Below are 25201 nucleotides of genomic sequence, written 5' to 3' on the forward strand. Positions count from 1 at the left end.
TCAATTTGTGGGAGAGCTTCCGGGAACCGACTGACACTCTATTGCCTACACAAACTTTCAGTCAAGGGAGCAAACTTGTTGCTGGTTACTCCAGCATGAATCGCTCAACTGGAAGATATCAGTTCACTCTACAATCTGATGGGAATCTTGTGCTTTACACCCTAGCTTTCCCAATAGGTTCTGTTAATTCTCCCTACTGGTCATCTAAAACTGAAGGCAATGGGTTTCTTTTGAGCTTCAACCAGTCTGGCAACATTTACCTTGCAGCAAAAAATGGAAGGATGCTAGTCATGCTTTCATCAGATCCTCCACCAACTTATAACACACTTTAAGAATTTAAAGGCATTCCCATCGTCGGCCAATTAACTGTGCTAGTAGAATTTCCAAAACGCGGGTTTGATGCATTAAAAGTGAGTTTAGCTAATTCCTATTTCGGATAAGTTTTTTGTTTAATGAAGGGAAAGGGGAAATTAAATTAAAGCAGGTTCTGTTGCAGGTCTATTTCAATGACAAATATCTTATAAAAGGTATTAAAAATCATGTATTCATCCTTTATACTCTCCGGAAAAATGTGTAATACTCGAAACTTCGTGGAAGCAACAATATGGTTCAGTGGAAGGTTGTCGTCTCTGTTAGAATCTTGACAGAATTAATCTCTCGCTAATGAACAAGCATGGTCACCAAGTCTACTGATTATTACTTAAAAGTGCATTCTCATTAAAGCTTTATATCATCGTATTGCACTAAAATATCGTTAAATTCTCTAACTAAAACATGTTTTATAATAACAAGTCTAATAATATAATATATCTTTAATTTATGGTAAATGCTTGTTTTGAATGCGAAATATCTCACAATTCAAAGGATTGATTGATGTGATTAACTATTGAAAGTGAAGAGACAAAAGGAGGACTAGGCTAGGAGAAGAGATGCTGGTTCAATTCCAAACTGGAACACCATTCGGTTATTTGATCAAAAATGGAGTTGTAGAACTTGGATTTAGGTCCACTTTATATGGATGGAAAGATAAGACATAGACCTAAAACTTTCATGTGGAGTCCAAGACTCAATTCTGCCATTTTCAAGTTCAAATCTTAGCAACAACGGAGAAGTCGGAACCTGTCCTGCAGCTCAAACACTGTTCGGTTTTCAGCTCATATCTTGAGTTCTAGAAGTCCAAATGAGCTCTGGTTTTTTTTGTTGGAAAGCTGAGACAATTGCCCATAGCTTTCATGGAACAAAGGGCTCAAATTCTGATGTTAGCAATGATGTTTTAGCCAGCCAACAATATCAAAAATCAGCCAACAATATCAAGAACCAGCAGCCAACAATATCAAAAATCTGCCAACAATATCAAGAACTAGCAGCCAATAATGTCAAAAACCAGCCACCAAATCAATGGTAGCCTACCAATCAATAGTTCTGAATCTTAGCCTATAAAAGGAGGCATTTGCCATGTATTTAGTCATATTATTTTTCAGATCAAAATCATGTTCTTGCTTTCTCTCTTTATATCTTTTTAATGTTCAAGTTTTCTTTCATGCTATATTAATCTCTTGTTTATGCTTTTTCATTTCCTTTCCTATAATTAGTTAACTTATATCATGTTTATGTTCTTATGTTGTTTATTTATGTTTTTCTTCTTCATTATGTTTAGCTAAGTTAATTATGTCAAGGTGAAAAGGTTTTACTAATGGTGTTAGAATAGATATAATATAAACTCAACATGGACTTCCATGTTTATATCCAAGAAAGTTTGTTATTAACATGTTTTATCTTTTTATCTTACTAATTCTTAATACCTTGCTTGTTAAATGGTTAATCTAGATTTGTGTTGTATAACACTTGGTACATCAAATGCTTGATCCTTCATAGTTTTCGGCCGACATCGTTGTTATGATAGGAACTTGATTTGTTGTTAACATAAGCTAGCAACATGAATGTCTGATGATATTTATAAGTATGGTGTTATTTAGATAAGATGATTAATATGATCATGTTAATAATTTATAATGAGCTAATAACGATAAATCATCCGATTGGAACCTCCTTTGTGTGTGGTTTCCAATTGAGTAATAAAAAGAGTTTATATTATATTTATTTAAAATACCATTAGTGAATTCTCTAACCTTGACATCTGTTTTATTATTGTTTAATCCTTACATCAATATCATTTCTCAAAACTCTCTTCAACTCCTTTTTTGTTATTATTATCTTCAAATCTTTCTCTTTATTTGTAATTTATACAATTCACCTCTCTGTGGTTCAACTCCGGTCTTGCCGGGTTATTTATTACTTTGACACTCCTGCACTTGGGATAAGACATTAACTCTTTGATCGTGTCAAGTTTTTGGCGCCATTGCCGGGGAGGTAAGTATTGAATAAATTTTATATTTCTTTTATTTTCTTTTGTTTTTACTTTTATTTGTTTTTCTAATTTTGTTCTTTTTCTTTTTCTTTTCTTTTTCGTTTTCTTTTCTTTTCTTTTGCACTTGCATGAGAGTTTGGACACGTACATTAAGTGGTAGACTTTCTAGGAAATCCTCATTTTCTTTAGAAAACATGGCCGAAGAAGATAACCAGTCAATTCATAATGAGAATAATAAGAATAATCATGTGAGAACACTTAGAGATCACATGAATCCAACAAGAACAAGTGCACCATCATGTATTGTTTTTCCTCCTGATGCATCTCATTTTAATTTTAAGCCAGGTATTATTCAACTTTTACCCACTTTTCATGGCTTAGAATTAGAAAATCCATACTTGCATTTAAGAGAATTTGAAGAAGTTTGTAACACCTATAATGACTTAAATTGTAGCATGAACACCATCAGATTAAAGCTTTTTCCTTTTTCATTAAAAGATAAAGCTAAAACATGGCTATAAAATATTAGGTCAGGATCCATTCGTGCTTGGGATGAAATGCAACAACAATTTTTAAAGAAGTTTTTTCCTGTCTCACAGAACAAACTCTTTCAAAAGACAAATCACCACTTTCACTCAAAAACCAGGAGAAACATTTTACAAGTGTTGGGATAGATATAAAGACTTGCTTAATACCTATCCTCATCATGGTTTTGAAACATGGAGATTGGTCTCATAATTTTATGAAGGGTTAACACCTAAAGATAGGCAAATGGTGGAATTGATGTGTAATGGAACTTTTGAAGATAAAAACCCTGATGAAGCAATGGAGTACCTAGACTTGCTAGCTGAAAATGCTCAAAATTAGGACACCACAGGTACGTGTGAGGCACCAGGTAAAACTCAACTTCATACATCTAATGGAGGCATGTACAACCTTAGGGAAGATCATGACCTCCAAACCAAATTTGCATCTTTAGCTAGAAAAGTTGAGGCACTAGGATTAAAAAAGAGTGGTCAAATAAAATCTGTCCAAGAAATTGTGTGTCAAATTTGTGAAACTAATGAACACTCAACCAATAATTGTCCAACTTTGCCTTCTTTTAAGGAATGTCTCCATGAACAAGCCAATGCTTTAAATAGTTTCCAAAGGCCAAGTCATAACCTATACTCGCAAACGTACAACCCTGGTTGGAGAAATCACCCAAATTTCAGTTGGAAGAGTGGTAACAATAATGCACAAACTTCACAGCCACCATTTCAAGCACAACATAATTTTCAAAATTCTCATGGATATGCACCTCCTTATGTTCCCCCTCCTAGAAGAAATCTTGAGGAAACACTGCATGCATTCATTGAAAAGCAAGAGACAATCAACACTCAAAATGCTCAAACCATGGCAAATCTAAAAGATACTCTTGCAAAGTTCACATCTGCTCTTAGTTTTCAGGAGAAAGGTAAGTTTCCATCTCAACCACAGCAAAATCCCAAAGGGCAATACAACTCAAGTGCAAGTGGTTCCGGAAGCCAACATATGGATCAAGTCAAATCAGTCACTACTCTCCGCAATGGTAAGGTTATTGAAAAACCCGTTCTTGAACCTTGTGAGAAAGAAGATGAGTTAGTCTCTGAGGGTAAGGAAAGGGTTGGACCTGAACACTGCAATGAGGAGACTGATTCCCCACCAACACTTCCATTTCCTCATGCCATGACCAAACAAAGGAAAGTCAATCACAATTCTGAAATCTTTGAAACTTTCAAACAGGTAAGGATCAATATACCTTTGTTAGATGCTATTAAACAGGTACCGTCTTATGCTAAATTTTTGAAAGATCTGTGCACTGAGAAGAGAAAACTGAATGTGAAAAAGAAAGCCTTTTTAGCCGAACAAGTAAGTGCCATTCTTAACGATAATGCTTTGAAATATAAAGACCCTGGTTGTCCTACAATTTCTTGCTTTATTGGAGAACATAAAATTGATAGAGCTTTACTTGATCTTGGAGCTATTGTGAATTTACTTCCATATTCGGTTTTTGAAAGTCTCAATCTAGGTGAGTTAAAACCTACTTCTGTAACTCTTTTACTTGCTGATAGATCTGTAAAAGTGCCTAGAGGAATAGTTGAAGATGTGTTAGTACAAGTTGATAAATTCATCTTTCCTGTGGATTTTATTGTCTTGGATACACAACCTATTGAAGCATGCAATTCAATTCCTGTTATTTTAGGACGTCCATTTCTTGCAATTTCTAATGCATTGATTAATTGTAGGAATGGAGTGATGAAGTTATCTTTTGGAAACATGACATTGGAGATGAATGTTTTTAACATTTACAAGTAACCTGGAGATGATAATGATTTACAGGAAGTAGATTTTATTGAAAAATTAATTTATGATCAATTTGAAAATACTTCCAGTGAAATTGAGTTTAATGAATCTGATGATTTGCAAATGGTTTATTTTCAGGAAGAATCAAAGGCAAATAGTTGGAGACCAAAAATTGAGGAATTGCCACCACGATCAATTGAGTTCATACCTTCAAGTGTTCAATCACCAAAACCCGATTTGAAGCCATTACCATTTAATCTCAAATACTCATTTTTGGGAGAAAATGAAACTTTTCCGGTAATAATTTCCTCCAAACTTAATGTTCATCAATAAGGTAAGTTATTACAAACTCTGAAAATGCACAAAAATGCATTAGGATGGACCATAGCTGACATAAAAGGAATTAGTCCTTTGATTTGCACACACAAGATTTATTTGGAGGAAAATGCTAAACCCTCTAAAGAAATGCAACGAAGGCTTAATCCTAACATGAAAGAAGTAGTGAGGAATGAAGTCATTAAGCTTCTAGATAATGGAATCATTTATCCTATTTCTGACAGCAAATGGGTAAGTCCTAACCAAGTTGTACCTAAAAAGTCTGGAGTTACTGTGATAACAAATGAGAAGAATGACTTAATTCCAACTAGGACTATTACTGCTTGACGCATGTGCATTGACTATAGGAAACTTAATTCAATGACTAGAAAAGATCATTTTCCTTTACCTTTCATGGATCAAATTCTAGAAAGAGTTGCAGGTCATGAATTTTATTGTTTTCTAGATGGTTATTCAGGTTATAACCAAATTGAAATTGCATTTGAAGATCAAGAGAAAACTACTTTCACATGTCCATTTGGTACATTTGCATACCGTAGGATGCCGTTTGGATTATGTAATGCACCAGCCACATTTCAAAGATGCATGCTTAGCATATTCAGTGATATGGTTGAACGTTTTCTTGAGATTTTTATGGATGATTTTTCTGTTTTTGGTGATTCATTTGATGAATGTTTAACTAACTTGGAAAAGGTTTTGAACAGGTGTGAAGAGAAGAATCTTGTGCTGAATTGGGAAAAATGTCATTTTATGGTAACAAACGGCATTGTACTAGGTCACATTGTTTCATCAATAGGAATTGAGGTTGACAAATCTAAAATAGAGTTAATTGCTAACTTGCCAACACCGAAATCTGTTAGAAATGTTAGATCATTCTTAGGACATGCTGGTTTTTATAGAAGGTTCATCAAAGATTTTAGTGTAATATCTAAGCCATTGTGTAACCTTCTAACAAAGGATAATGTTTTTGAATGGACTGAACATTGTGAAGAAGCCTTTGTTAAACTTAAAAACTTGCTTACTTCTGCTCCTGTCATTCAACCTCCTGATTGGTCATTACCTTTTGAAATAATGTGTGATGCTAGTGATTATGTCGTGGGTGCTGTTTTAGGACAAAGAAAAGATAAGAAATCCTATGTGATTTACTATGCAAGTAAAACTTTAAATAGTGCTCAAATGAATTACACTACCACTGAAAAGGAATTACTTGCAGTAGTATTTGCATGTGAAAAATTCAGATCTTATCTTGTTGGCTCACCTGTTATTGTTTTTAGCGATCATGCAGCGTTGAAATATCTTCTTTCTAAGAAGGATTCTAAGGCTAGATTGGTGCGGTGGATTTTGTTACTTCAAGAATTCAATATCATAATCAAGGATAAGAAAGGCACCGAAAATATTGTCGCGGATCATTTGTCAAGATTGACAACTGATTCGAGATCTGACATCACACAAATCAATGACTACTTTCCTGATGAATCTTTACTTTCTGTCTCTATAATGCCTTGGTTTGCTAATATTGTTAATTTTCTTGTTTCAGGACATTTGCCAGCTCATTGGAGTACCCAAGACAAAAGAAAATTCTTGAACGAAGTGAAGAACTTTTATTGGGATGACCCTTACTTATTCAAATATTGTCCTGATCAAATATTTCGAATATGCATTCCCGACAATGAGGTAAGTAGTGTCATTAAATTTTGTCATTCTGAGGCATGTGGGGGTCATTTCTCATCAAGAAAGACAACTACAAAAATCTTACAATGTGGATTTTATTGGCCCACCATGTTCAAAGACACGCATGCATTCTGCAAAACTTGTGAGAATTGTCAAAAGCTAGGATCTATTTCAAAACATCACATGATACCTTTAAATACTATTCTTGTCATTGAAATATTTGACTGTTGGGGTATAGATTTTATGGGTCCATTTCCTCCATCATTTGGTTTTGTGTACATGTTAGTCGTAGTAGACTATGTTTCAAAATGGATAGAAGCAATTCCAAGTCGTAACAATGATCTTAAAACAATGATCAAGTTTTTGAAAGAAAATATTTTGAGTCGATTTGGAATCCCTCGGGTCATGATAAGTGATGGTGGAACACATTTCTGTAACAAGTCATTTGAGTCTTTAATGAAGAAATATGGAATCACACACAAAGTTGTCACCCCTTATCACCCTCAGACAAATGGACAAGTAGAACTTGCTAATAGGAAGATCAAACAAATCTTGGAAAAAACAGTGAACCCTAATCGGAAGGACTGGTCTTTAAGACTTAATGATGCACTTTGGGCTTATCGCACTGCTTTTAAAACATCATTAGGTATGTCACCTTATAGGTTGGTTTATGAAAATCCATGTCATTTGCCTGTGGAACTTGAACACAAAGCTTATTGGGCTATTAAAGCTTTCAATTCAAACCTAGATGATGCTAGCCAGCTGCGTAAGTTGCAAATAAATGAGCTTGAGGAAATAAGAAATGATGCATATGAAAATTCAAAAATTCATAAAGCAAGAATCAAAGAGTTTCATGATAAGAGAATCTTAAGAAAAACATTTGATGTTGGTCAAAAAGTTTTGCTTTATAATTCTCGACTCCATTTATTTCCTGGAAAGCTAAGATCAAGATGGAGCAGTCCATTTATTATGAAACATGTGTATCCTTATGGGGCCTTTGATATTGAGAATCCAAAGAATGGCAATGTTTTTAAGGTAAATGGACATCGTTTGAAAGCTTACTTTGATAATTTTCCTAGTGAAATTGAATCCATTGGTTTGAATGATCCTGTATATAAAGGTTGATTATATTGTTTTTCTCATATTATTTTTGTGTTTCTTTTTTATGTGACTCTTGTTTTGCTAGTCTTTCTCCAACCCCGGTCAAATGGCGGATAACGGTACTCCGTGACTCTTAAGTCGGTTCTTTCAGTTTCCCATGATAACTGATATATGTGTATATATTTGTTCAATTCCTTGTTCCTTCTCTTTTCTTTGCCTCTCTTCTCCACTTCTCTTTTGAAAAATGGACACCACTCTTGAAAAAATTAAAAAAGTATTTTCCCGCTCTGCCTCAGAATGCGATTACAAAAATTTACCATGCTAGGTGTGAAAGATTGAGGTTGTTAATGAACCATGGAATTCCTGAAGATATTCGCTGGATGATTGAAGCAAAGGTCCGATTATCAGGTGAGTCTTCCAATACTTTTATTTCATACATGCCTGGAACAGGTAAAAGCATTTTTGCTAAGAAACGTCGTGCAAAACGACTGAAAGTCTGTCACCGATGTGCCAGATGGACTTGTAATGCAAAATGTCATTCTTTAGGAATGGTATCTATAAACCATGAAGATAAAATACAATTCATTAAGGATGGACTAAGTAAGGAGTCTTTAGATAATCTTCTATTAACTCTTGAGACGCATCCTAGTGGAGATGTGCATCGTGCAATTCATAATTTATGGCCTCATTTTCATAAAGAACATGATCGACTTAGTCTTGGGAATCTGACTAAAAAAGACCCTGTTTGTCAGTTTTTAAGAAAACTGGATGGGAAGCCTATCCCTGACCCATAGAGGGTGTTTAAGCCGTTCTTGGACGTAAAACCAAGGCAAGATGTGAGCCACAATCACAGCTGCTTGTACATACACATGCTTTTTCAAAAAAAAAACAAAAAAAAACAAAGAGAGAGAGAGAGAGAGAGAGAGAGACTCCAGCTAGCCTACATATAAGTGGTATGATTGCATTTTCAATTTCTCATCTATAAAATCTTCTCTTCCTTCCCTTCATTTCTACTCAACCCATACATTCAACAAATATAGACGTGTGTAGAAATGGCCAGTTCCTCTATTCCTAAAATAAAAAATATTTGTGTTTTTTGTGGATCCAGTCCTGGGAAAGAAAGAGAGTTTTTAGAATCAGCAAATCATCTTGATCGGGTACTAGCTGAGAGAAAGATTCATTTAGTGTATGGGGGAGGCAGCCTTGGGTTAATGGGGAGTGTTTCAATAGCTGTATTTTTAGGAGACAGTCAAGTTTTGGGGGTCATCCCCAAAGCTTTGGCCGAAGGGGACATCATTGGAAAAACAGTCGGAGAGGAACTACAGGTCTCCACAATGTCTGAACGACTGTCTGTAATGTTTAACCATGCTGACGCCTTTATTGCTTTACCAGGTGGTTTGGGAACTTTAGAAGAGATATTTCATATTTCCTCTTGGGCTCAGCTGAACATTCACCAGAAACCTATAGGTTTGCTAAATGTTAATGGTTTTTATAATACTTTACTGTCTTTTCTTGATCATGCTGTGGAACAACAATTTCTTACATTTTTAGCGCAACAAATCCTCATCTCTGCTGCTACTGCTGAGCAATTGATTGATGACCTTCAATCTTTCATCCCTGTAGTTGATTCCTCTATGAGTCGACTCAATTGTTCAATCACGGAACGCCGTAAAAAGCTTAGATTGGATTTGAGCCTTAGTCTGTGACAACTTGTGTCTTTTGGTTTTATTAATGGTATAATATTTGTGTTTTGTTGTTTCTTATATTTGTTTAAGTGTGTTTCAGGTTTGTCAGTAGTCGCTGTTTCAGGTGATGTCTTCTATACTCTATCTTTCTGTCTTGGAACATTGAGGACAATGTCTCGTTTTGGTTGGGGGGAGAGGGTAGTAGTTGATATTAAAAAAAAAATTAACTAATTGTGTTTTCTATTGTTACAACCATTTGCAAAAACCTGTTGTTACTAGGATGGCAGAGTAAAGGAGGAACTTTAGTGACTCTTGAGACGCATCTTAGTAAACATTCTTAACAAGGTCTATCATAATACTTCTTGAAATATTCACGTTTACAAACTCTCGCATTGTTATCACTTAATTCTGCTCATATACTCATTTAACAAGTATTCTTAAACCTTCATTTTCACACACACTTTAACATATGATTGTGGGTTGCATATTGGATTATTACATTATTTATGTTCTTTTTTTAAAGGTAACAACTAGGGGAAAGGGATAATATATAATATGCAAAAAAAAAAACAAAAACAAAACAAAAACAAAAAAAAATAATAAATAAATAAAAAGTAGATAAGTTTGGTTTCGTAGCCTCCTTGACTTAAGCAATTAAGCCCGAAGGGGTGTTTTAACACCTAGTACCCTAAAGTCAACTGACTTGGGAGCTATTGGCCCAGTGCTTGTTACATGGGTTAAGGAGAAAAGCTTAAGGGAATCAAACATTGCACTATCTATGTATCAGTATCTGCAACTCGAGTTACTAAGCTCGTAGGGGTGTCTCAACACTTGATGCCCTAAGATCAACTGGTCTGGGAGTCATTAGCTGAAAGCTCGTTACATGGGTTCAAGATACATTGTATTATAAATTCATGCTTTCAAAAAAAAAAAAACAAAGATAATAATCTCAACCCAAGGAAGTTAACCTTAAACATTGGAACAAAATTTTGTTTTCTTCCATGAAAAGCTCCATAGCTATGTTTTGATTTACTGAGCATAAAAAGAAGGTTTATTAATATCTTGTTTAAGAAGTATGAAGCAGATATATAAATTTAATGAGAGTTTGTTTATTTGGATAGATTAATGGAAGTTAAATGATGAATGCCTTGCTTTGTGGAACTTGCAAATTGTTTTTGTATTTTAACGCTTTGATTACTAGGGACTAGTAATAAGCTGGTTGAGGGGTGTGATTATTATTTAAAAGTGCATTCTCATTAAGGCTTTATATCATCGTATTGCACTAAAGTATCGTTAAATTCCCTAACTAAAACATGTTTTATAATAACAAGTCTAATAATATAATATATCTTTAATTTATGGTAAATGCTTGTTTTGAATGCAGATATATCTCACAATTCAAAGGATTGATTGATGTGATTAACTATTGAAAGTAAAAGAGACAAAAGGAGGACTAGGCTAGGAGAAGAGATGCTGGTTCAATTCCAAACTGGAACACCATTCGGTTATTTGATCAAAACTGGAGTTGTAGAACTTGGATTTAGGTCCACTTTATATGGATGGAAAGATAAGACATAGACCTAAAACTTTCATGTGGAGTCCAAGACTCAATTCTGCCATTTTCAAGTTCAAATCTTAGCAACAACGGAGAAGTCGGAACCTGTCCTGCAGCTCAAACACTGTTCGGTTTTCAGCTCATATCTTGAGTTCTAGAAGTCCAAATGAGCTCTGGTTTTTTTTGTTGGAAAGCTGAGACAATTGCCCATAGCTTTCATGGAACAAAGGGCTCAAATTCTGATGTTAGCAATGATGTTTTAGCCAGCCAACAATATCAAAAATCAGCCAACAATATCAAGAACCAGCAGCCAACAATATCAAAAATCTGCCAACAATATCAAGAACTAGCAGCCAATAATGTCAAAAACCAGCCACCAAATCAATGGTAGCCTACCAATCAATAGTTCTGAATCTTAGCCTATAAAAGGAGGCATTTGCCATGTATTTAGTCATATTATTTTTCAGATCAAAATCATGTTCTTGCTTTCTCTCTTTATATCTTTGTAATGTTCAAGTTTTCTTTCATGCTATATTAATCTCTTGTTTATGCTTTTTCATTTCCTTTCCTATAATTAGTTAACTTATATCATGTTTATGTTCTTATGTTGTTTATTTATGTTTTTCTTCTTCATTATGTTTAGCTAAGTTAATTATGTCAAGGTGAAAAGGTTTTACTAATGGTGTTAGAATAGATATAATATAAACTCAACATGGACTTCCATGTTTATATCCAAGAAAGTTTGTTATTAACATGTTTTATCTTTTTATCTTACTAATTCTTAATACCTTGCTTGTTAAATGGTTAATCTAGATTTGTGTTGTATAACACTTGGTACATCAAATACTTGATCCTTCATAGTTTTCGGACGACATCGTTGTTATGATAGGAACTTGATTTGTTGTTAACATAAGCTAGCAACATGAATGTCTGATGATAGTTATAAGTATGGTGTTATTTAGATAAGATGATTAATATGATCATGTTAATAATTTATAATGAGCTAATAACGATAAATCATCCGATTGGAACCTCCTTTGTGTGTGGTTTCCAATTGAGTAATAAAAAGAGTTTATATTATATTTATTTAAAATACCATTAGTAAATCCTCTAACCTTGACATCTGTTTTATTATTGTTTAATCCTTACATCAATATCATTTCTCAAAACTCTCTTCAACTCCTTTTTTGTTATTATTATCTTCAAATCTTTCTCTTTATTTGTAATTTATACAATTCACCTCTCTGTGGTTCAACTCCGGTCTTGCCGGGTTATTTATTACTTTGACACTCCTGCACTTGGGATAAGACATCAACTCTTTGATCGTGTCATCTACCAAGACTCACTAAGAAAATATGTACTGTTAAATCTTGACAAAATTTCCGTACTCGCCTTTGGCTAAAAACATGTTATTTTGGAATTTTATGTATTTTTTAGATTGTTTTAAATTTTTTTGGAATTTAGCGTCAAAATTTGGGTTATGAAATCTTTCGTTGAAACTTTGATACAATTCACACCTTATACCTAATAAAAACACTATTTTTTTTAATACATTCTGCTTTCCTTTCAATTATTCTTTTTCGTTATACATTATTCTCCAAGACAGCTGCAATTTTTCTTCTGATCTATGAGAATGAGATGCATTGATCATAGCTTAAATCAAGTAGCCTCTACTCCTAAGGGACAGAACAGCGCATCAGGCTTTGCTAGGTTAGGGTTAGAAACAATGAGGCGTGCAATTTCAAAACCCTTGTGGAAAAAGTATGACCACCTTCTTTCTAATTTCCATAACTTGTCTGGAGTGTTGGTCAAGTTTTGGTGACTAGAAATCTTAGCAGCTTGGAACCGTCAACGTCTAATTTCCATTACGCGGAACTAGCCTCACTCCTATATGTATATATTACCAAGTTTCTTGTTCATTCAGCTAAATCCATCCAATTGTTACTAGCAATGGACTCTAAATTTGCCTTCTCATGTCTTCTGTTCTACTTCCTCGTGTCCCTGCATTCTGTCATGTGTCAAACGAGCGGTACTGTTAAGGTGGGCGAATCCCTCACTGCCATGGGTCAGAATCCTCCATGGCTTTCTCCTTCCAATGATTTTGCATTTGGATTCCGCCAAATAAGCGAGAATGATGATTTCTTCTTGCTTGCCATATGGTATTATAAAATTCCTGACAGAACCGTAGTTTGGTATGCTAACGGAGGAAATCCTGCACCGAGAGGATCGAAGGTTGAGCTAACTGCAGACCGTGGGCTAGTGCTTAAAGATCCTCGAGACTCAGAGATATGGAGATCAGGTTTCAACGTAGGCACAGTCACCCATGGTGTAATGAATGATACAGGCAACTTTGTGCTTTTCAATGTAAGCTCTGGATCTCAAGCGGTATGGCAGAGCTTTAGCTATCCTAATGACACTTTGTTGCCTACTCAGACAATGGAGATAGAAGGGATGCTTTCTTCTAGGAAATCAGAAACCAACTTCTCTCAAGGAAGGTTCCAGTTCCGTTTGCTAAGAACTGGAAGTGCAGTCCTCAATCCAATAAACCTGCCCACCAAATACCCATATGATCAATACTATACCACAGGTACTCGGGACGCTGCAAATTCATCAAATGCTGGTATCCAAGTGGTCTTTGATGAGTTAGGCTACTTGTACGTACGAAAAAGAAATGATGAAAGGTTCAATCTTACACCACATGAGATGGTTCCAGTAAAGGGTTATTATCACAAAGCAACCCTCAATTTTGATGGAGTCTTCACAATATCTCATCATCCAAAGAATTCCTCGAGTAATGAGACCTGGACAGTCATTACGACCATACCGACAAACATTTGTTTAGAACTCAACGGACCACGGGGAAGTGGGATTTGCGGCTTCAACAATGTCTGCAAACTCAAGGATGATCAAAGGCCAACATGTGAATGCCCACCTGGTTACTCATTAGTCGATCCAGATGATAAATATGGAAGCTGCAAACCTGATTTCCTTCAAGGCTGTGAAGTAGATGGGCAGAGACCTCAGGAAGATTTATACACCTCGGTGGAACTTCAAAACACCGACTGGCCACCATCTGATTACGAGTTGATTCAGCCTTGTAGTCAAGAAGACTGCAGAAAATCTTGTATGCAGGATTGTTTTTGTGCTGCGGCTGTGTCAAAAGATGATAACTGTTGGAAGAAGAAGTTACCTCTCTCCAATGGGAGAAAAGATAATCTAGTTAGTTCTATGGCTTTTCTTAAAGTAAGTAAAGCTAATTCCACATTGCAGAAACCTCCAATTGCCGAGAATAACCAGGACAGTTTGATCATTATCGTGTCGGTGCTTTTAGGTGGCTCGGTGATTGTCATATTCTTATTGGCTGGCCTCTTATGTTCAGGTTCTTTCTTCTATCACAAGAAGCACAAAGAAAATCAACAACAAGAAAGTTCCATGGGAATGAATTTGCGGTGTTTAACCTACAAAGAGCTAGAGGATGCTACAAATGGATTCAATGAAGAACTGGGAAGAGGATCTTTCGGAATTGTCTATAAAGGGGTAATAGAAACTGGTTCGACAGTCCCTATTTCCATTGCAGTCAAGAAGTTAGACAGATTAGTTAAAGACGGCGATGAGGAATTCAAAACTGAAGTCGAAGTGATTGGCCAAACACATCACAAGAATCTTGTTCGACTGCTAGGGTATTGTAATGAAGGACAGAACAGGTTGCTGGTTTATGAGTTCTTGAGCAATGGTACTTTGGCGAGCTTACTCTTTGGAGACTTGAAACCCAGTTGGCACCAGAGGGCTCAAATCGCCTTGGGGACTGGGAAAGGCCTCTTGTACTTGCATGAAGAATGCAGCACCCAAATCATCCACTGCGACATAAAGCCACAAAACATCCTTCTTGATGGCTCCTACAATGCTGGAATTTCTGACTTCGGGTTGGCAAAGCTTTTGATGATCAATCAGACACATACAAAAACCAACATTAGAGGCACAAAAGGTTATGATGCACCTGAATGGTTCAGGTCTAAACCAATCACTGTAAAGATTGACGTGTACAGTTTTGGAGTCATGCTGCTCGAGATCATTTCTTGCCGAAGAAGTGTTGGTATTGAAACAGGCGAGAATGATAGAGAAATTCTGACAGACTGGGCTTATGATTGCTTTCACAGAGGCACACTTGATGCTTTAGTTGAAGATGATCCAGAGGCCACAAGTGATATGAAAAGACTAGAGAAATATGTGATGATTGCCCTTTGGTGCATCCAGGAAGACCCCTCTCTGAGGCCTACCATGAAAAAGGTTATGCTGATGCTGGAAGGAATTGTTCAAGTTGCCATCCCACCATGTCCATGTTCATTCAGTGGCATAATAAGCTGAAAACCAAGTTTTATTGTTCGGAAAAAATATTTTCCATGGCAGCAGTTTTCTTCAGTAGTCAATCAATAATAATCGCACAACGTATTTGTAATTTCAATTTGTTGCCTTTTCGCATCAAAATTAGAATGTATGTGGTTTCAGTGTTTTAAAAGACTCTCAACAAGCTGTTGATAGATTCCAAGAAAATGCAAAGTTTTCCTAATATTTCAGTATAAGGAAAAACTATATGTGGATTTCCAGCAAAGTAGAATCTTAAAAGTGGAGGCCGTAAACAGGATTGCAGCAAAGAAAAAGACCAAGTCCTTAAATTGCGGGGAAAAAAATACAAGTCCTTAAGGTACTAGCGTTTGTTTAGTATCCTGGGATGTTGTGTTGTGGAGATTTTTGTCTCTGTATCGGGAATAATTTTGAGTTAATTTTCTGTCTCTTTTTTTACGGGAGAGATGGAGATAATTGGGAAGAAAGAGAACAGATGAAAGAGACGGAGAGCAAGACATAATAACATAACATGCATAAAAATCAATTTTAACATGTTTAAAGTAATAAATAAATATTATTATTTTCATTTTAATTTATAATAAATTTAATTTTTTTAACTAATTTAAAATGATAATTTCTCGCTCATCAAAATTATGTTAATAAAGTATTTGTAATCATTGTAAAATAGATAATTCATTGCTAATTAAGAAGATAATATAATTAAATAATGATTTACTCAATAATAAAATAAATAATCAATTCAATTATATATTAAATAAAATATCTGCATCCACGCCAATTTAAAATCTAACACAATTAAAAAGTTAAGATAATAATTTCATAAATTCATAATTTTGATTATCTTTCACTCTCCACGTCTTCATCGTTAAATCCAATTCCTTTAAGAGCATGACCAATGACCAATTTTCACTTCCTTGCATTATATATGTTTTAATTATTATATTCATTTTTAATAATGATATTCATTTAGTTTGTTAAAAAAAAAACTCAATCATTAGGTAAAAAAAAAGAATTCTTCTTATATATCTTAATAAAAATCATTTTTCATTAATAATCTTATTTAATTTATATAAAAATTAATTTATTTTTTCAATTGGTACAAACTATTAAAAAATTGTATAAAATAATTTATTGTTTATTTTGAACAAATAATTTTTTCATATTAATTTTGATGAAATGAAAAAACCAAACTTTTAATTCATTTACATCCTTAAAAAAAATTTAAAAATAAGTAAATTAAATATATAGGCTCGGAACCAAGCCAATCACTACTAGGCTTGGATAGTAAATTAATTATTATATTCATTTTTAATAATGATATTCATTTAGTTTGTTAAAAAAAAAACTCAATCATTAGGTAAAAAAAAAAAGAATTCTTCTTATATATCTTAATAAAAATCATTTTTCATTAATAATCTTATTTAATTTATATAAAAAATTAATTTATTTTTTCAATTGGTACAAACTATTAAAAAATTGTATAAAATAATTTATTGTTTATTTTGAACAAATAATTTTTTCATATTAATTTTGATGAAATGAAAAAACCAAACTTTTAATTCATTTACATCCTTAAAAAAATTTTAAAAATAAGTAAATTAAATATATAGGCTCGGAACCAAGCCAATCACTACTAGGCTTGGATAGAAACCAAAACACCTAGGCTAGAATACAACCCAAATACTTGAATCTGAAAAAATTAACGGAATAATTCATTGTTTATCATTGTCTTCTCCAGTCTCTTGTCTATTTCTAAATTTTATTATCATATTCCAGTAAACTCCGAGGCTATCTAAAACACATTAATTTTTAGCTTTATTTTTCATAAAAAAAAAAAAAAACATGAAAACACTCAACTCAATATTATAAGCATAAATTTAACATTAACCACTTTTAACAACTAATCAACACTCATATTAAATTTTAGGCTTTTTAAATCTAGAACTTCAAATTCTCATTTCTTCTAAATTTAATAATAATAAAATTAAAAAATAATAATCAAACACTATCTAAATATATAATTAAAAAACATCAATAATATGATGACTCCGAACATGATTTGTAGTGTTTTCGAAGCTTCCATGTTTCAAAGAATAAGAAAGAAATTTCTACCCTAAATGTATAGAAATTAACATTAGACGACCATTCCCTTTTCATTTTTCAGCAAGGAGATGACTCCATGTCTTTCCACACACAGAAATTGACCCAAGCAACGTGAAGTTCCATCCCTCTAACAAGTGTTTCCGCAATCATCTCCAACTTATAACACACTTTAAGAATTTGTGCTGATCCTTGACTAAGCATCTTGGAATCTGAATGGCATATCTTAGAATGTATATGGTTATCTTAATTGTCTTTTTTTAAAATCAAAAGTATAATCATAAAATTCAAATTGAAAATTGACTCGAGGTAAGGTTTAATCAGCGTGTTGGAGGGCAGGTTAATTTTTTTTTATAAAAAAAAGTAGATAGGTTAAAAAAGTATTATTTTGTTAATTGTTTTTTTTTTTTGGAAAGCTCTATCTGTTAACATAGACCATTCATCTGTCTATCAATTTCAGTTCTATTTTCTTGAGCAGGACTGGATACCAACATTATACTGCAATAATCCTTGACCAGAAACCTTCAGCAGTTTCCTTGAAAACGTTCGAGACATGACTTTTATAGATTGCCCCGTCAGGAATGTAGGTTGATTACTGTGTTCTATCACAATTATAAAACCCTGGTTCCATTGATATGTGTGGTCTCAGACTCTCAGTTAAGTTCTTATATCAATCTTTAAGGTTTCAATGAAAGTTGTCTTTCATGTGATGGCTTTTCTGGTACCATATTCTTCCTGTCTTTTGTTTCTTGTTATACTGCCACAACCATTTCCTGCCACTGCTGAATCTTACAAGAAAATAACTTTAGGCTTATCTCTCACCGCATCGAACAACGATTCCTGGCAATCGCCATCTGGTGAATTTGCGTTCGGTTTCCAGCAGGTGGCAGTTGATGGCTTCTTACTAGCAATCTGGTTCGACAAAATACCTGAAAAAACCATCCTTTGGTCAGCCAACAGAAATAATCTAGTGCAAAGAGGGGATAAAGTTAAGCTCATGAAAGATGGCCAATTAGTGCTTAATGACCGAAAAGGCAAACAGATATGGCGTGCTGATACTGCTGGTAGCAGGGTGGCCTATGCAGCTATGCTTGACAGTGGAAACTTTGTCCTGGCAAGACACGATTCAGTCAATTTGTGGGAGAGCTTCCGGGAACCGACTGACACTCTATTGCCTACACAAACTTTCAGTCAAGGGAGCAAACTTGTTGCTGGTTACTCCAGCATGAATCGCTCAACTGGAAGATATCAGTTCACTCTACAATCTGATGGGAATCTTGTGCTTTACACCCTAGCTTTCCCAATAGGTTCTGTTAATTCTCCCTACTGGTCATCTAAAACTGAAGGCAATGGGTTTCTTTTGAGCTTCAACCAGTCTGGCAACATTTACCTTGCAGCAAAAAATGGAAGGATGCTAGTCATGCTTTCATCAGATCCTCCACCAACTAGTGACTTTTATCATAGAGCAATTCTTGAGTATGATGGGGTTTTTAGGCATTATGTCTACCCGAAGAGCATGAATCCTGGTGCCGCTGGCTGGCCTCTGAGATGGTCTCCCCTGACCTCCTCCTTCATACCTCCAAACATCTGCACGAGTATTCGAGAAAATAATGGTTGTGGAGCTTGCGGATTCAACAGCTACTGCAGTCTTGGAAATGACCAGAAACCAAAGTGCAGCTGTCCACCGGGGTATACCTTCTTGGATCCGAATGATGTGATGAAGGGATGCAAGCAAAACTTTGTTTCGCAGAATTGTGAAGAAGCGTCACAAGAAACAGAACTTTTCTACTTGGAGCAGAAGGAAAATACAGACTGGCCACTGTCTGATTCTGAACACTTTAGTACAGTAACTGAGGAGTGGTGCAGGAAGGCTTGCTTGAGTGATTGTTTTTGTGCTGTTGCAATTTTCAGAGATGGGAATTGTTGGAAGAAGAAAATTCCGTTGTCTAATGGGAGGTTTGATCCCAGCGTTGGAGGAAGAGCGTTGATAAAAATACGGCAAGATAATTCTACTTTGAACCCTGCAGATGATGATGTTCCAAAAAACAAAAGCCGTTCGACTATAATCATCATTGGATCACTGTTGGTAATTAGTTCTGTGTCTCTTAACTTTCTCTTCATCCTAAGAGCTTTTCTGGATGTTCTCCAATTTGGCTATGAGAAAACAAAGAAGCGTTACTTAGAGCCAACCGATCCAGGTGTAACTCTTCGAAGTTTCACATTCAGTGAACTAGAAAAGGCCACAGGTAATTTCGAGGAAGAACTTGGTAGTGGAGCTTTTGCAACAGTTTACAAAGGGACTCTAGATTTCGACGAAAGAACTTTTGTCGCAGTTAAGAATTTGGACAAGATGGTGAGAGACTGTGAGAAAGAATTCAAAGCTGAAGTGAATGCAATTGGGAGAACAAATCACAAGAATTTAGTGAAACTACTAGGATTCTGCAACGAAGGGGAACATCGCCTTCTGGTTTATGAGCTCATAAGAAATGGCAACTTGGCAAATTTCCTATTTGGAAATCCAAGACTTAATTGGTTCAAAAGAATGCAGATTGCTTTTGGAGTTGCAAGAGGACTCTTTTACTTGCATGAAGAATGCAGCACACAGATCATACATTGTGATATAAAACCTCAAAACATTCTTCTTGATGAATCTTTCAGAGCTATAATTTCTGACTTTGGAATAGCCAAGCTATTGAAGGCAGACCAGACTCGAACTTCGACTGCGATTAGAGGAACTAAAGGATATTTGGCCCCCGAATGGTTTAAGAACCTGCCTGTTACTGTCAAGGTAGATGTCTACAGCTTTGGAATTTTGTTGCTAGAGCTCATTTGTTGCAGGAAAAATTTTGAACCAGAAGTGAAGAATGAAGATCAGATGGTTCTGGCTTACTGGGCATATGACTGCTACAGAGATGGGAAAGCAGGCCTGCTCGTGGCAAATGATGATGATGCAGTGCTTGACATGAAGAGAGTGGTGAAGTTTGTGATGATTGCAATCTGGTGCATTCAGGAGGATCCATCACTGAGACCTACTATGAAGAAAGTCACCCTGATGCTGGAAGGAACTGTTGAAGTTTCTGCTCCTCCGGATCCATCCTCGTTTATTAGCTCAATCGAATCGTTTTGAGATAGGTGTACATCATTGATCTCCAGTTTTTAAATTAGTTGGACTGCTATAGTAATCTAGTTAGACAGTATAATGCTTAAGAAAATAAGTAATCTTTCTTTCTTTCTTTCTTTTATCATTTGTTGCATCAAAACGATGCAAACCTGACCAAAACTGATCACACTTTAATTAAAGAGGTAGCCGAAGACTTGGACAAAATTAAGTTGACTTTGTAGAGAAATCTTTCTTAAATGCTTTTCAAATCAAGATAGGAAAATTATGAAAACTGAAATTTACAAGCACCTAAAGTAAGACAACAGAACATAGTTGGTTAAACTGGTTGATCTAGGAAATCTAACACTTGAAGCCTAACTCGGGTAGAGAATCTAGTTGAATTGGATAAGATATTGAGCTGGCCAAATCTAGCTAACCTGATAGAGTTTATAGTCTTTAAGGGTGGTATTTTAGAATTTGTTTAGTCGGGACTGCAGAAGATTCAATGCTAGTTGGAATTTTCCACCTCGAAATATCATCAAGAAAGAAAGAAAGTTTTCGCCTTCTTCATTTGACTTGTGGATGGACGGGGAATCATTTCTGCCAGCTGCAATTCTCATCATAAATGGAGAAAAGGTTTTTGGCTTGAAGTCCTGCAATTTCATAAAGAACAAAATTTCTACAGCATGGGTTTTTCACTACCATGTTGTTTTTCCTTTTTTCTTCTTCTTCTGCTGCTATTTCCCACCGATGGTCAGACTTACAAAAACATATATCTGGGCTCGTCTCTCAATGCTGATAATAATAGCTCTTCGTGGTCTTCGCCGTCTGGGCATTTTGCTTTTGGATTCCAACAAGCTGGTGATGCTGGCTTCTTACTAGCTATATGGTTCAACAAAATACCTGAAAGAACCATAGTCTGGTCAGCTGATAGAAATAATCCAGCTCAAAGGGGATCAAGAGAGTGCAGCTCCACAGATGGTCAGTTGGTACTCGATGACAAACAACCTCGAATGACTGCAATGTAATCTAGCGTAAAGTAAGCATATAGGGCTGCTGTATTTTGTCAGCCAGTCATCTCAATGTAAAATTTGAAGCTATTGAACGAGGTCCCTAGAGTAATTATATATTACTCTCAAGAAAAAATTAGATGATAAGATTTAAATTATTGATTACTTCATTGTTAAGACTATTATATTATGATAAAAAAAACCGTCTGTTATTAAATAAGACCTTAATAATAGTTATATATTAATTAATGTGTAGGATCAAAATTGATCATCTTTAATTAAAGAGATTCTTTATTGCAAGGGCCAAGCACACATCCCTTTCTAGTTTGCTTTACGAGGCTGCTGGCCGTATTTTGTCAACAAATTATCTTAATTTAAAACATTAAGTTATTAAATGAAATTTCAAAAATAATTATATATTATATCTTAATATTTTTTTGAAAAAAAACTTTATACTTAATGTTATTAATTTAATTAAAAAAATGATGAGATTTAAATTTATAATCATTTAATTATTAAAAAATCTAATATCATATTAAATAACAATTTCAACTTAAAAAGTTATTAAGAAGACCCCGGAATAATTACTCTCCGACATATTTCACTTGAATAGTTTGTTTAGATTACCATTAATTTATCCTTTAAGTATCATATATATATATATATATATATATATATATGCAATCAGTATAGTAGGATTTCAAAGTCCTTCATTTCTTTATTCAGGGCTGCAGAAGACTTAAATATGCTAGTTGGAATTTTCCACCAAGAAACGTATCTTTGGGCTCGTCTCTCACTGTTGCAAATGACAACTCTTCATGGACTTCACCATGCATCTGGAGATTTTGCTTTTGGATTCCAACAAGTTGATGAAGCTGGGTTCAACAAAATACATGAAAGAACCATAGTCTGATCAGCTAACAGAAATAATCTAGTTCAGAGGGGATCAAGAGTACAACCTACCACGGATGGTCAGTTGGTCCTAAATGACCAGTCAGGGAGACAAATATAGAGGAGCAGCCATGCTTGACGCAGGAAACTTTGTGCTAGCAAGCCCAGCTGGTGTCAATTTGTGGCAGAGTTTTGTTCAACCAACAGATCGAATGTTGCCCACACAGGATCTGAATCAAGGTGGTCAGCTAATTGCTCCTTACCTGGAAAAGAATTATTCAGCTGGAAGATTCATGTTTATTCTACAACCTGATGGGAATCTCCTCCTATACACCGCAAATTATCCATCAACTACCAATTATTCTCCTTATTGATCCACCCAAAGTTCTGTAGGCTTTGGTTATCAAGTGATCTTTAACCAGTCTGTCTATATGTATCTTACATCAAGAAATGGTACTATACTTAATTCTGTATTCTCTGATTCGGCATCAATGCAAGATTTCTACCAGAGGGCAACCCTAGACTATGTATGGTGGAGTTTTTAGGCACTATCTCTACCCAAAGAATGCTTCTAGTAGCAGAAACTGGGCTATGGACTGGAATACTTTGTCTGTCATACCATCAAATATCTGCCTTGAGTGTTAAGGGAGGGGGAGACGCAGGCAGTGGAGGTTGTGGTTACAAGAGTTATTGCAGATTAGGAGATGATCAAAGATAAAAGTAAAGAAAGGAACCTCGACTGCTGGTTCAATCTTAAAGACGAATGATCGATCAACTTTGATCATAACAGGCTGATCAGTGCTTTTAGGTAGCTCCATTTCTCTGAATGTTCTCTCTCTGCTAGGAATCTATGTTATCTTTTCTGGATTGAACAAATAAAAACAAAAACAAAAAAAAAATTCATCTACACAATGCCATATTGCTAGACATGAATTCGGTAAGTTTTTACTTGCAACGAACACGAAACAGCTACAGGAGGCTTCAAGGAAGAACTGGGAGGTGGTGCTTTTGGAACTGTTTACCACGGGGCTAGCCAATGAAGATCATACACCCCTCAGTCCAGTAAAGAAGTTAGGAAAGATAGCCAGAGAAGGCGAACAGGAATTCAAAACAGAAGTGAGGGTTATTGGCAGAACAAATCACAAGAACTCGGTCCAACTTATTGGATTCTGTAACATCTCCTTCTAGTCTACGAATACATGAGCAATGGCCCCTTGGCAAACTTTCTGTTTGGAGATTCGAGGCCCAACTGGTGCCAAATAATGCAAATTGCTTTCGGCGTAGCCAGAGGTCTCCTTTACCTCCATGAAGAATGCAGCTCCCAGATAATCCGTTGTGATACCAAGCCTCAAAATTTCATCCTCGAAGAAACTCTGAAGGCAAGAATTTCTGATTTTGGACTAGCCAAGCTGTTGAAGACAGACCACACAAAACAACTACAGCAATCAGAGGAACCAAAGGGTATGTAGCACCTGGATAGTTCAAAAACCTGCCTGTAACAACCAAAGTAGATATTTACAGCTTTGGCATTCTATTGCTAGAACTAGTTTGCTGTAGAAAGAACTTTGAGCTTGATGTAATGGAAGAAGATCAGACAGTTCTTGCAGACTAGGCATATGATTGCTTTAAAGAAGGAAAGTTACACCTTTTAGTAGAACAAGATGAAGAGGCAATGGAAGACATGAAAAGGGTGGAGAGGTTTGTGATGGTAGTAATTTGGTGCATTCAAGAAGATCCATCTTTCAGACCTGGAATGAAATAATGTTAGGAGATGTTAATTAAGGTGATGCATACGGAAATAATACAAGAAAAAACATTAATTATGTTAAAAAAAAATCAACAAAAACTCAAATTCAAAATTTTATTTTTAATAAACATATAATAAGTAAAATTAAATTTATTTATAAAAATAAGTGTTTAATAAATCATTACATGACTAACTCGATCTCAAATAATAATAATTTTTAAGACAATGTATAGATTTTTTATTTATGTTATTATTCATATTTGAGTCTTAAAAAACACCATAGAAAGAAAATTCTCAAGAATACACAAATTCATTTATAATCCAATACAAAAGTTAATCCTAATATTCCACAATGATGCATAAAATCAAAGTATCATGTATTTATACAAATAATAATAATAATTTTAAGGTCATGTATAGATTTTTTTTATCTATATTATTATTCATATTTGAATCTTAAAAAACACTGAAGAAAGAAAATTTCCAAGAATACATAAATTCATTAATAAATATTCTACAATAATACATAAAATCAAAGTATCCTCTATTTATAAAATCTAACTGGATCAAATTAATAACTTGTCAATCCAGAACATAATCAAGATTAAGTTTTAATTCAAATAGATTTTTTTTATTAAAATAATATTTTTTAAATTTTTTAAATTAAAACAATGTGGTTTTTTAAAAAAATTAAAAATAACTTTATTTTAATTAAAAATAAATTAAACTTGATTAATTCAATTAAATTCAGGCTATGAGTTGTCATAACTACAAAAACCCAAGTGATTTGACACTAGCTTGTGTTGGGGGCACAGAACGGGATTGGAGATGTACCTGAGCCTGTAAGACCAAGTTTTGATTAAGCTTGAGCAATTAACACCAATTGTTGTATTTGGCCCCTAACCAGAAAATTTAATGAATTTAGAGTTGGTTAAATTTAATGAATT

General features: G+C 34.7%; 3 protein-coding genes and 1 pseudogene across 3 annotated transcripts in view; all 4 read left to right on the forward strand.

Moving 5' to 3' along the window:
- The window catches only part of LOC18094299 (G-type lectin S-receptor-like serine/threonine-protein kinase RLK1), a 45323-nt gene extending 29756 nt beyond the window's left edge, over window positions 1-15567 (forward strand). The window contains exon 2 of the mRNA XM_024581529.2: window positions 13082-15567. Coding sequence (XP_024437297.2) covers window positions 13082-15406 — 2325 coding nt within the window. The 3' untranslated portion in view covers window positions 15407-15567. The remainder of the gene's footprint in view (window positions 1-13081) is intronic.
- On the forward strand, window positions 8744-9935 carry LOC127905920 (probable cytokinin riboside 5'-monophosphate phosphoribohydrolase LOGL10). Its single transcript, XM_052456949.1, has one exon. The coding sequence runs from the start codon at window positions 8854-8856 to the stop codon at window positions 9505-9507; it is 654 nt and encodes a 217-aa protein (XP_052312909.1). The 5' UTR covers window positions 8744-8853; the 3' UTR covers window positions 9508-9935.
- A 2591-nt stretch (window positions 15568-18158) lies between the features above and the next one.
- LOC7487052 (G-type lectin S-receptor-like serine/threonine-protein kinase LECRK3) lies at window positions 18159-20970 on the forward strand. The gene has a single exon (XM_002299218.3). The coding sequence runs from the start codon at window positions 18195-18197 to the stop codon at window positions 20631-20633; it is 2439 nt and encodes an 812-aa protein (XP_002299254.1). The 5' UTR covers window positions 18159-18194; the 3' UTR covers window positions 20634-20970.
- Window positions 20971-21292: 322 nt separating this feature from the next.
- LOC18094300 (G-type lectin S-receptor-like serine/threonine-protein kinase LECRK1) lies at window positions 21293-24269 on the forward strand (annotated as a pseudogene).
- Window positions 24270-25201: the final 932 nt, after the last annotated feature.

This window comes from Populus trichocarpa, chromosome 1 (assembly GCF_000002775.5).
Source record: "Populus trichocarpa isolate Nisqually-1 chromosome 1, P.trichocarpa_v4.1, whole genome shotgun sequence".
In the NCBI taxonomy this organism is placed as follows: Eukaryota; Viridiplantae; Streptophyta; class Magnoliopsida; order Malpighiales; family Salicaceae; genus Populus; species Populus trichocarpa.